The 12,402-nt window shown below is 41.6% G+C and overlaps 1 protein-coding gene across 2 annotated transcripts in view; it reads left to right on the top strand.

The window, feature by feature from the left end:
* atf7ip (activating transcription factor 7 interacting protein) overlaps window positions 1-11,122 on the top strand; it is a 44,029-nt gene extending 32,907 nt beyond the window's left edge. For both annotated transcript variants that reach the window (XM_052084275.1, XM_052084276.1), the window contains 4 exons: window positions 2,555-2,656; window positions 2,749-2,823; window positions 8,719-8,798; window positions 10,225-11,122. In XM_052084275.1, coding sequence (XP_051940235.1) covers window positions 2,555-2,656; window positions 2,749-2,823; window positions 8,719-8,798; window positions 10,225-10,683 — 716 coding nt within the window. In that variant the 3' untranslated portion in view covers window positions 10,684-11,122. The remainder of the gene's footprint in view (window positions 1-2,554; window positions 2,657-2,748; window positions 2,824-8,718; window positions 8,799-10,224) is intronic.
* Window positions 11,123-12,402: the final 1,280 nt, after the last annotated feature.

A 12,402-nucleotide genomic window follows, 5' to 3' on the forward strand; every position in this document is an offset into this window, starting at 1 on the left:
TAATTCATCACTGAAATGCCACCTTCAAATACATTTTGAGTACCGTATTTTCACGACTATTCGACGCACCGTACCAATGGCCGCAGTCTCATTAATGGGTGACATTTCTGTATTTTACACATACACAGGACGCATCGTACTAATGGCCGCAGTTTTACAGTGGTAAAACATACGCCAGCTTAAACATACGGCATGCATGCGCACACTCTAACACGTTAGCTTGAAGCATACGGTAGCACGCCAAGACATACAGATAAGCTAAAAACACGTTTTTAAAAAGGCAACGAAAGCAGAACTGAGTTCGGGTGTATTTTATTTCGCCATCGTACAATGTTCTCACGTTTTTCGATCAATCATCACCCAGAAATCCATCAAAGTCCTCATCCTCTGTATCAGAAGCAGAGGTCTGCACATCTCAGTTGTCATTGAATGCATCATATGCCAGTGTGAGTTGCTACGCATTGCCGAGCGGAAAGAAGGAGTAGCAACAGCAAAGTCAACATTTCTCTCGTGTGAAGCTTTCCCACATTTGAAAGTAAAGAACAGAGCGAAACATGGTGGCAGCGCGTGTGTGTGTAGAAAGAATTGAACAATTGTGCAAGTACCGTAATCCATCAAAAACGCCGCGTTCCCTCTCGTTGTTGCGTATTGTGGCGTAACTCGCCAAGCGCTGCCTCTCACTCTTTGTAAAGTTGTGTTTGCCACCGATCATCCATTGTTCCCATGCCGTTCGCAACTTTACTTTGAACGCCCGGTTGATGCCAATGTCCAGCGGTTGGCGTTCTTTAGTCAAGCCTCCGGGAATAACGGCAAGCTCAGAGTTCATTTGCTTGACTTGTTTTTTCACCGCTGCTGTAAGATGGGCACGCATGCCAAAAGCATAACCGGTGGCTTTAAGTTTGAACTGAGCTTCGTAGGCGTGTCTTTTTGTCGAATTTATTTTCAGGGGTTCTTAGAAACCAAAACCGGAGTTGTTTTGCAACAATGCACATTGCCACACTGTCTATACAAGTGTTGGTACTGGCTTGAGGCGTCCCTTTAGTGTCCAACACGCCCACCCTTCACCATTGGCGGACTAGCTTGCCTGTCCTCTCTCTCCCTCTCCCTCTCTCTCTCTCCCTCTCCATATATGTATATATACACGCCCACCCTTCCCTGATTGGCCGACTTCTTTCCCGCATGGCCACAGTCACTTCCGCCTTTTCTCTATATAAACAGCGTGTCGGCCGTCAGTCAGATTTTGGAACTCAGCGCATATAAAGGACGCTCCGCACCATAAGGCGTCCTGTCCATTTTGGAGAAAATTTAAGACTTTTAATGGCGCCTTATCGTCGTGAATATACGGTACTTGCACAATAGCAATTCCTCTTAAACAGTGTCTATACCATATTGATCCATATGTCTATTTTTAGATGTCAAAAAGGCTCGAGGAAGAAGAGAGAAAGAGAAAGCACAGTGAAAATGTCATCAGCATGATAATGGATGGCAATACAAGTGACATAGAGCAGTTGGCAGACGAGGATGAGGATAAGGAATGACTACTCAGGACATGCATGAAAGTTCAGACAGCACTGATGAGGAAGACAATCAAGAGGAAAGTGTCTCCGACAAGCACAGATGTTGAGGTTCCAACAACAACACAAGACACAATCAGAAAGGAGTCAGTGAAGGACAATGCAAAAAGGAGAGAATACAGATGGGGGAAAAAAAATCACAATATCAAGCTCCATCTGTCGATTTTGTTGCATGTGTTGATGAAGGGACGGAGGACAGGTGTGACTGGACACCATATCTGTATTTCAAATAGTTTGTAAATGATGAAATGTTACAGGAAATTGCAGAACAAACCTGTACAGTGTGCAAAAAAAGGGGAAGTCAGTAAACACAAGTGCCAAAGAGATGGAGCAGGTTCTAGGCATGTACATGCTTATGGGGTTAGTACAGATGTCCAGTGTGAGAGCCTACTGGGAGATGGAAACCAAGCTCTCTGCAGTTTGTGATGTGATGTCTCGAGATCGAGTTCACGGGCAGTCACTTTTCACATGTCTACTGTGGCAAGTGTCAGGTGCATCTTTGCCTGAACAAAGACAGAAACTGTTTTTCCGCCTACCACAAAGTGAAATAAAAAGGCACCAAAAAGTGTCCTGTGAAAAAGAAAAAGAGGAAAACCTTCAAAACATTCTATAATTTCAAAATGTTGTGGACAGAACTCTGTTTTTTTGTTCCGAAATTAACACTTTTGCCAGAAGCACCCACTGTATCAAATGCGATATAAAATATATCTCATAAATAACATGATACTGTATAGCAAAATATTTGTTGGGGATTTTGTTACAACGGTTAATAAACATGTCAGTAGCCAAAAATCGGAATTTTCTGGCTATTCTTTGATGGGTCAGGTCTTATAGGGTTTTAACAGGCCCACATTTCACACAGTAAAAAAAAAAGTAAAAGAAAATTTCAATGAGATCATCATTATTTCAGTATATACTTTTTGTGACATTTTTATCGCTTGTACGCTGTTTCTGAAGGCTTTTTTTTGTTCTCCTTGTAGACAACCAAGCCACAGGAACCACTCCATCCAAAGCAGCTACTCCAGTAGCACGTCCAAAAGGTGCTGTCATTGATCTTACTGAGGATGATGATGATGTGCAGGGTAAGAATGATAGGGCATCTATCTTGTACTATTCATTACGTAATTTCCGATCCAAGAACTTTGTTTCTCAAGATGTATTTTCTGCTCATCAGTGACAGGAGTGAAGGCAGCTACTGTCCCAAGTCCCTCGCTGACCCAGCGTCCACATCCAGGCAACGTTCTAAGCAGTAAGCCTTTTGCTTTACAGTTAACCCTCATTTATCGCGGACGGGTTACGGTCCACAAAGAACCCACGATAGGCGAAATTCGTGAAGTAGTCAGTGTAACCGCTCCTTCTACACTCTGTACTGGTTGCCAGCCAATCAAAACAAACAACCATTCACACCTATGGACAATTTAGCCTTCACTGAACCCAACATGCATCTTTTTCAAATGCGGGAGGAAGCCAGCATAGCAGAGAAAACCCCAAAAGCATAGAGAGAACATGCAAACTACAAACAGGAAGCCGGAATTTGACCCCAGAACCTTAGACCTGCGAGGCAGTCCTCCTACCCACGAGACAATGTTCCCTGTCGCTTGCGCGACATGCACAAAACATTATCGAGGGGTGTGATCAGCCAAGGAAGGAGAAAATACATTTTGTGTGTTGAACATCCCCGCAAATACTCAAATCACAAAAGGCTACACAAAATGGCACAAAATGAAAAAGTGAAACGGTTTTCAGAACTTAATTATGGAGCACAGGTGTGTGCATTTAAGAATTAAGCAAACCTTTATTCTAGAGCTGTCAGGTTAGCACATTATTATCAGCATTAATTTCAATTAATTTAAACGGGATTAAATTTTTTCTCATGAGATTAATGTGGCACAGGTCACAGCGGATGTTACGTTGTTCTATAAATAAACCAGAAACAAAACAACAAGCGCACTGCACAGGTCCACGCACATGTCTGTTTTGCCAGCCACGGCAGCGCGAGACACCGAAAACGGATACTTAGTTTATGAATGGAAAGTTTACTTTTAAAATGTTGCCAGATACTGTAGTTCCACTGACAAGACCAACGTTACCTGGATGTTTTGCAGTAGTAAACTGAGCTATTATAGCACGTCGAGTCTGAAATACCACTTAATGACCAAGCACACAGCTGATCTGAGTACTCTGCCCCCTTGTCCAAGACAGACCGCTATGGATAATTTCAAAGCGAAGAAAATGGATAACACGACGAAGAACAAATTTGCCAAAGCCATATAGCTAAATGTATGGCTACTGCATGCAAACCTGTCAACATTGTCCACAGCCAAACTCAAGCTGAAATCATTCGCATTGCATCTAACGACTGCACGACGGATTGCCAGCGAGAGCCTCCATTACAAGCTATGAACAGAAATTGTACGTAGCCGAGAAGGCTACGGTGTACACCAAGCAGGAGAAAACACTGTTTCGGGAGAGAAATAAGAGACTAGGTTGATGAGCCTCTGGGCATTCTGTTGAGTTCGATGTATGCCACTGACATGATTGTTGCTTGTTTGGAACTATTTTGTGTGGAAGGATACCGTGTTCCGTGCCCATATAAATAATGGGGGTGGAGCTTCTCTGTGTTCGTCTGACAGCGACGGTGCGCTGAGTCACGTCGAGAGTTCAGCGGTGTAGTGGTAGCGACCTAGCAACCACACTGAAAATAAAACGTCTTCAGTGTTGTCATCGAACCAAGTGTAGTCATCCGAAATGGTGTTTTCACAAAACCATAGAGAGACTTCCGCGCAAGAAGGACCAACAGAATCAACATAGCCTGACTGCTGTGTTCAAAGCAAACTTGAGAAAAACGAAGTATGCAACCATGGTTTAAATCCACTATAGTCTGAGTACTAGTTTACCTTAGATGTGCACTTTATAATGTTATATTGCTCTGTTTTGAGTCCATAAAAAGAGCTGTTAAAGCAGCTGATGTGTGACAAAATATTTTTTTCACTGTTGTTGATGGACAGTCATGTGTGAATGAATACCTGCTCCAAGAGTAAAATGTTCACGTAAAGTTGAAAATCGAAATTATTTCAGTAAATATTTGCATTTTGCACATGGAAAACTGCTTCATGATTCCATGTTGATGAGAGCATGCGGAAAAATAGGACAAAGAAAATATAAAAGGAAACTCAGAAACAATTAAAAAATGTGTGAGTAATCACGATTAATTTTCAAATAATTTGAGTTAATTATGACAGTTGCGTTTTTAATTAGATTAAATATTTTAATCGTTTGACAGCTCTACTTTATTCATCTCACAATGGAGAAATTCCCAATTTACAGCAGCAAAGTTATGAAAGGAAGAAAGTAGAACAAAAAGTATAGGAGCTGCTGTAAAGGCTGCCACTCTCGCGGCGCCATTTTGAAGTCATGACAACATAATAACAAAAAATACAACACAACACATAAGACACTCAGTCAGTCATTCAGTCGTAACCACGTTTCTGCATACTCTTTGTTGTTTGAAGCAGTTCTAGATGAAACATGACAAGAGGATCAAAGTGTCCTTTCACCAGTGGATCAGAGATATTCATATTTTGTTTTATTTACTGAAGTCGGTGGTCTTTATTTTACAACAGAATCTCGTTCTTATAGTAGAGATGTAACCGGTAAGTGGTTGGAACTTTCTGCTAACACAGTAGTAACTTAAGCTCATCTTGGAAAGGGAAAAAACAAAACAAAACAACAAAAAACGAAAGCTAGAACAAAGTGTTATCCAGAAGTCATAATTATAGTCAATATTTGGATGAAAAACACTTGCAAGCCCACAGTACCAAATAAGAAAGTAGGGCAGTAACTCAGCTTGCCTTTGAGTGCCGCCTGATAACATACTGAAAAGAAAAAGAGTCCATTGCATTGGTAACGTGGAAATCGGGCTTGTTTGTCATGCCATCGTAAACCTAGGACCGACTGTATGTGTTCAGCCATCTCGTTACCTCTGCATCCCGCGTCCTAGACACACGGTTCCAAATAAGGTGCGTTTTTGGGATGCAAGGACATTTCTCAGTCAAAACAAAACAAAACTACGGTACATCTTTTTTCCAGCAACGATCGCAGTTTGACAATCGCCACCATTGTTGTTTTGATCTCGCGTTAAGTAATCTCGCATGACGAGATTTCCGTTCTCGCGAGATGAGATTGGCGAGATCGGCAGACGAGCCAAGTTGTGTAACACAAGTTAAAACAAGTGTTGCGAACGAGTGTTGCGAAAGTTTATTGCGGAGATATCACAGAGGAAGCAGCTAAAGTTGAATAGTTTTTTGCGTTAATAAGTTGACTTTGAGAAAGCCTTGCATCATTGGAAGCAGTAAAGAGAGGAGAATTTATGAACATAAAATGCATAATAAAGAACAAAAAAACATACCGTATTTTCACGACTATTCGACGCACCGTACTAATGGCCGCAGTCTCATTAATGGGTGACATTTCTGTATTTTACACATACACAGGACGCACCGTAAGAATGGCCGCAGTTTTACAGTTGTAAAATATACGCCAGCTTAAACATATGGCATGCATGCGCGCACTCTAACACGTTAGCTTGAAGCATACGGTAGCATGCCAAGACATACAGATAAGCTAAAAACACGTTTTTAAAAAGGCAACGAAAGCAGAACTGAGTTCATGTGTATTTTATTTAGCCATCGTACAATGTTCTCACGTTTTTCGATCAATCATCACCCAGAAATCCATCAAAGTCCTCATCCTCTGTATCAGAAGCAGAGGTCTGCACATCTCAGTTGTCATTGAATGCATCATATGCCAGTGTGAGTTGCTACGCATTGCCGAGCGGAAAGAAGGAGTAGCAACAGCAAAGTCAACATTTCTCTCGTGTGAAGCTTTCCCACATTTGAAAGTAAAGAACAGAGCGAAACATGGTGGCAGCGCGTGTGTGTGTAGAAAGAATTGAACAATTGTGCAAATACCGTAATACATCAAAAACGCCGCGTTCCCTCTCGTTGTTGCGTATTGTGGCGTAACTCGCCAAGCGCTGCCTCTCACTCTTTGTAAAGTTGTTTGCCACCGATCATCCATTGTTCCCATGCCGTTCGCAACTTTACTTTGAACGCCCGGTTGATGCCAATGTCCAGCGGTTGGAGTTCTTTAGTCAAGCCTCCGGGAATAACGGCAAGCTCAGAGTTCATTTGCTTGACTTGTTTTTTCACCGCTGCTGTGAGATGGGCACGCATGCCAAAAGCATAACCGGTGGCTTTAAGTTTGAACTGAGCTTCGTAGGCGTGTCTTTTTGTCGAATTTATTTTCAGGGGTTCTTAGAAACCAAAACCGGAGTTGTTTTGCAACAATGCACATTGCCACACTCTATACAAGTGTTGGTACTGGCTTGAGGCGTCCCTTTAGCGTCCACTTTACACGCTCACCCTTCACCATTGGCGGACTAGCTTGCCTGTCCTCTCTCTCCCTCTCTCTCTCCCTCTCCATATATGTATATATACACGCCCACCCTTCCCTGATTGGCCGACTTCTTTCCTGCATGCCTGGCCACAGTCACTTTCGCCTTTTCTCTATATCAGGGGTCTCCAACGTGGTGCCCGCGAGCACCAGGTAGCCCGTGAGGACCACACCAGTAGCCCGCCAGTGCTAGGATTGTGATTTGCTCGTAGAAATTATGATTTAAAAATGCAAACATGGGCAGTATTATAGATTCTATAGCTACCTATTTAGCTATCTAACTAGCTAGCTACAGTATACGTCTAGCTAGCTAATATAAATATTATTAAATTTAATTTGTACAAATGTTATTTCAGACGCGTATCAATTTGGTAGCCCTTCACACAATCAGGACACATGAAGTAGCTCTCACTCTCAAAAAGTTTGGTGACCCCTGCTCTATATAAACAGCGTGTCGGCTGTCAGTCAGATTTTGGAACTCAGCGCATATAAAGGACGCTCCGCACCATAAGGCGTCCTGTCCATTTTGGAGAAAATTTAAGACTTTTAATGGCGCCTTATAGTCGTGAAAATACGGTACATACGTCGCACTGGAGTATAAGTTGCATTTTGGGGGGAAATTTATGTGATAAATTCCAACCCCACGAACAGACATGTCATCTTGAAAGGCAATTAAAAAAAATAATAAAATAGAAAACAACACGCTGAATAAGTGTACAATATGCTAACTTTACATGACGCATAAACGACGAACTGAGAAACGTGCCTGGTATGTTCATGTAACATATTAAGAGTTATTCAGATAACTATAGCATAAAGAACATGCTAACAAGTTCACCAAACCATCAATGTCACTCTAAATCACCAAATCCAATGGAATCTTCATCCTCTGTGTAGTTTCAAAGCAACTCCACCAACTCCAGAGGTAGAAGATGCAGCGCTTCCTCTTCTATGTCGCTTACGTCAGACTCATCATGGTTTTATCAACACAGGTCTAGAGCGGCCTCTTGCGGTTTAATGTGAAAATAACATGAAATGATATAATTATATGTTAATAATTTCACCCATAAATCGCTCCAGAGTATAAGTCGCACCCCCAGCCAAATTACAAAGAAAAATGCGATTCATAGTCCGGAAAATACGGTATGCCTGAATTATTTAAATGTTTGCAGCATTTGTTTATAAGAAATAAACCTATTATCAATGTATATTGTTGTTGTTTGTGTTATTATCGTCTGCAATTGAATAAGTAGACCATTTCAGAATTCAAAATTTCTGACTCTCTAAATGCATAATGGGACTCATAATTTTCTGATCAGCGAGTCCCTGGGACTTGCAGGGCTCAAACTGTGAAATTATCACTGTGTTATAATTTAAAATAACAATTAGTTTGTTTGTTTATTGAACATAAAACATATACAGTAATCATTTGACAGAAAATAAGGTAGATAAAATAGTGACAGATTCTCCCTTTCCCTCAGTTTGACAATGTTATTGAAATTGCTTCCTTCTCGACTTATTCAGCACTTTCCCATTGCAAAAGCTAATACAGAATAATTTGTTGCTTTGTCATGTGCCAGACAGCCGGCAGATCCGCCGTTGTGGACAAGGATTTTTATTTCATTCATGTACAGTATTTTTTAAATGAAAATAACTATGTCTTAAAGTGTTGTGTTTTCTCTCTCCTCAGGCTCAGGGGCCAGGTCTTCCCCACAAAGCAGCCAAAATACATCCAGCAGTAATACGCCAGTGCAAAACCGCCCCCCACTGGTGAGAATTTAGAACTGCATTCTATATTCGTGTTACGTTTTTCCTTAAAATTGTATGGATTGGTTTTGAAGTCCACTGACAAGCTTATACCTCCGAAGTTATGAAAAAAAGGTTTGATGTAGTGTACACACACATCCACTTTTTTTTTGTTTTGCATAAACACTATTAACTAACATTCATAACACTTATCATTTCACGAATAAGGCACTCTTTCTGGTGAATTTCCAGAATGTTTTTGGTCAGTTTTCTTGGAAGTTTGGAAAGATATCAGATTCAAGTGGGCTGTCACTATCAGATATTCTTGAATCGAGGAGCAACATGGGATCCCATTGAATACTTGAGGAATCGGATGGATATATCCACAATCATCACGTTACTTACACTCACTCACACTTAAGCGCTACTTTGTTATTCGCAGGTTGGCAGGTAGCAAGCTTTGCTAAGCTTACTATCTTACATTTTTAATACAAATTAGTTTCCATTTCAAACTTTTCTACAAGCACTTGCAGTGCGGTCCAACTAGCAATTCTAGGTTACCACGACACATCTACCAAGGGATGGTAGGTTATAACTTGTTACGTTGTGACCAAGCCCCACTGCCTATGGACACAGGACCCGTCGTTCAAATCCCGGCCACGAACATTACGGGTGGGGCCATAGGCAAGACCCGTTGCGCTATATTTTGAGTACCATCCATTGTTGCTACCTAACATAGATAAAGATGGGTGGTTGCATCGGGAAGGGCATTTGGTATAAAAACTGTGCCAAATATATCATCTCTGTGGCAACTCATCCAGCCATACTCTGCATCTTATTAGGCTCGATCAGTGTATTTAGAGTCATTCCAAGCTGATTTTTCTTGGTTGCAGTGTCAATGTTCCACCAATAGGATGGTGCTTATGGACAGTGAAAAGCTTATGAGTAGTTTAATTAAGCAGCCCTACCCCACTAAGGAGCTAACAGTTGCAAAGGAGGAAAAATGTTGGTCTCAAGTGTTCCCGAAACGCTTGCCTAATGTTCACCAGACGTTCGCCTAAAGTTTTAGTGTTTTTTTCTTGTAGCTAGATTTTTTTTTAGTAAATTTCTTGGCAACAAGAAAAGTACCGGCGACCGTCTCACTCCATTTTCCCCACGTGTATTTTAACTCTCTTTAAGAGCCAAGCTTCAATTTAGAAGATTCCTGTTATATTCCCGTTCCTTCCCCTATAATTCCTTTTAATTTCCACTGAAATTTCCAACTTGAAAATTCATGCAATTTCGTCACCTACCTATTTGTTTATGTTATACATGATATTTTCGTGAGTTAGTCTCCCTGAAAGTCACCTTCCCACCGAAGGCTTGAGTTGAACCTGTCACCACCCTCAAGACCAACTGGCTAACCGCAACCTTGTCAGAGGTTCTTACGTAAAACTTTTATATCTTGTAGAATTCTTCAGTGATATCCCGTACTTCTTCAACGACAACGCCAGCCCGGACCTCCAGCATAACACTGCCCGCGCTCCCCGTTGCATCCGCGCCCACAAACCTACCACCAGAGGCTCAGCGGACCTCGCCTCCGCAGCAACCTCAGCTCAAACTGGTGCCAAGTCAAAGCGGCATAGTGCTGTCCTGGTGCGTGTCCGAAACGGATCATTCTTGCGCGGCTGTCGAAAGCTATCACCTGTATGCCTACCACCAAGACAACTCAAACAGCAATTCAAGTCAGCAGCACTGGAAGAAGATCGGGGAGGTAAAAGCCCTTCCTCTGCCTATGGCCTGCACCCTGACCCAGTTCCAGTCTGGGTCCACATATCATTTTGCAGTTCGAGCCAAAGACATCTATGGGCGCTTTGGCTCCTTCTGCGAACCCCAGTGCACAAATGTGATCAATCCCAGCTCAAATTGAACACCTGCAAAAAGAATTTGCATTTTGACTGTTCGTTACTTCTTTTAGGAAATGTATGTCATAGGAGCTCCAATCTTGTTCATTGTTGACATAGAGTATCTGTAAATACTTCTCAGACGACTTCTGACTGTCTTGGGAAGTTGAAGCAGCAGATGGTGTCGTTCAGTGGTTGACGTATTTGATGTACTTTTCATTATTGATACTGTTGTATATAAATGAACTACTTCTCCCCCTTCTCACGGTCCATGTCAGATAATTTATGTTATTGGCTCATGTATGTCGCCCATGTGTTGTTTGCTTTACTGGAGACACGATGCCAAGACTGTCCTGTCAACAGAATTGCACAAAAATGTATACGTGGTAGGAACTGAATGATAACTTTTGTAAGTTTTGTCTGGTAACCAGACTTGTGACAAACAAAATAAAATGTTTTATTAAAGCTGCTCCTTCCTTCATTTGTAGGCATTTTTGATGACCATCATTTAGAGGAACTCTTTTATTTTGTTAAGTTGTGCCTGCTTAATAATAGAAATAGCCCTATTAGGGAAATAAGACATTTTTTACTTTAACTTTGTTAAACAGTAGTTGTCTTTTTTCCCTTAATTTAACAAAAGCAAATCAAAATACTCATTTTACCAAAATAAATACTAAAAATGAAAACAAAAATATTTTCATTTGTACAATTCCCCTTTTCACATCTCCTCTGAAATCATTGAAAAATATATCAGAAGAGGAGTTAAGAACCATTTTAAATACTGACACCAGGGAGCACAGGAATGTGCAGTGCTGTTCTTCCACTAAAGGTGAATGCAATGTCTGAGGCATGCAAATATTATTTGAGGACGCCATTGGGATGTTCATTTAACATGTTGCGGTGTTCTGCTGTTAAACAGCTGCAAAGATCCCCGGGTAGACGGGAGCAAAACTGCACACAATCGAAACGTCCCGCGATTTGTCTTGTCTAATTAATGTCTGTGTGTGGCTCTCCTGTGCTGAAGCTGTGAGCACACCGTGGCGTAACGCAGGCGTCTGTTTCCTGACACAGTCATCCATTTTGAATGCGTGACGCTGATGTATGGGCACACCTTAAGTTCAGAGGAGCCAATCAGCGCATCGTTATCGCCGACATGCCCCCGTCTATAGTTCGTCAAACATTGTACACACACACAGAGTTGCGCTGCTGCGTCCTCTGCAATACATCTGTTCGTGCACGCAAATAATACAACGGATAATTTTAACAAGCGATCGCAGTAATGCGCGGATTATAGTCCAAAAATAGAAAATGTATAACGTAAAAATCACTTTATAATTTATTATTTTATACTATTTGCCGAGGGGCCGGACAGAGGAGGTCGGCGGTCCGGTCGTGGATCGCGGTCCGCCAGTTGAGGAAGAGGGTTCTATGAATTCAAACGAAGACTACCTAAGAATGAATGTTCAAATTAAAGAGGAAAAAAAATCGAATAATTTTCATTTAAAAACCAGCTGTCTCACGGTTTGCTTTTGGGGAATCATCAACACGGATGACTGAGGGCGTACTTTAGGGGTGTCAAACTCAGGTCCTGGAGGGCCGCTGTCCTACATGTTTTCCAAGTCTCCCTGTTGCAACACACCTGATTTAAATGAACAGGTTTAATGTCAGGCTTCTGCAGAGCTTGCTGATGATCTGATCATTTGAATCAGGTGTGTTGCAACAGGGAGACGTGGAAAACATGCAGT

The sequence above is a fragment of the Hippocampus zosterae genome, chromosome 13 (genome assembly GCF_025434085.1).
Source record: "Hippocampus zosterae strain Florida chromosome 13, ASM2543408v3, whole genome shotgun sequence".
NCBI classification, from domain to species: Eukaryota; Metazoa; Chordata; class Actinopteri; order Syngnathiformes; family Syngnathidae; genus Hippocampus; species Hippocampus zosterae.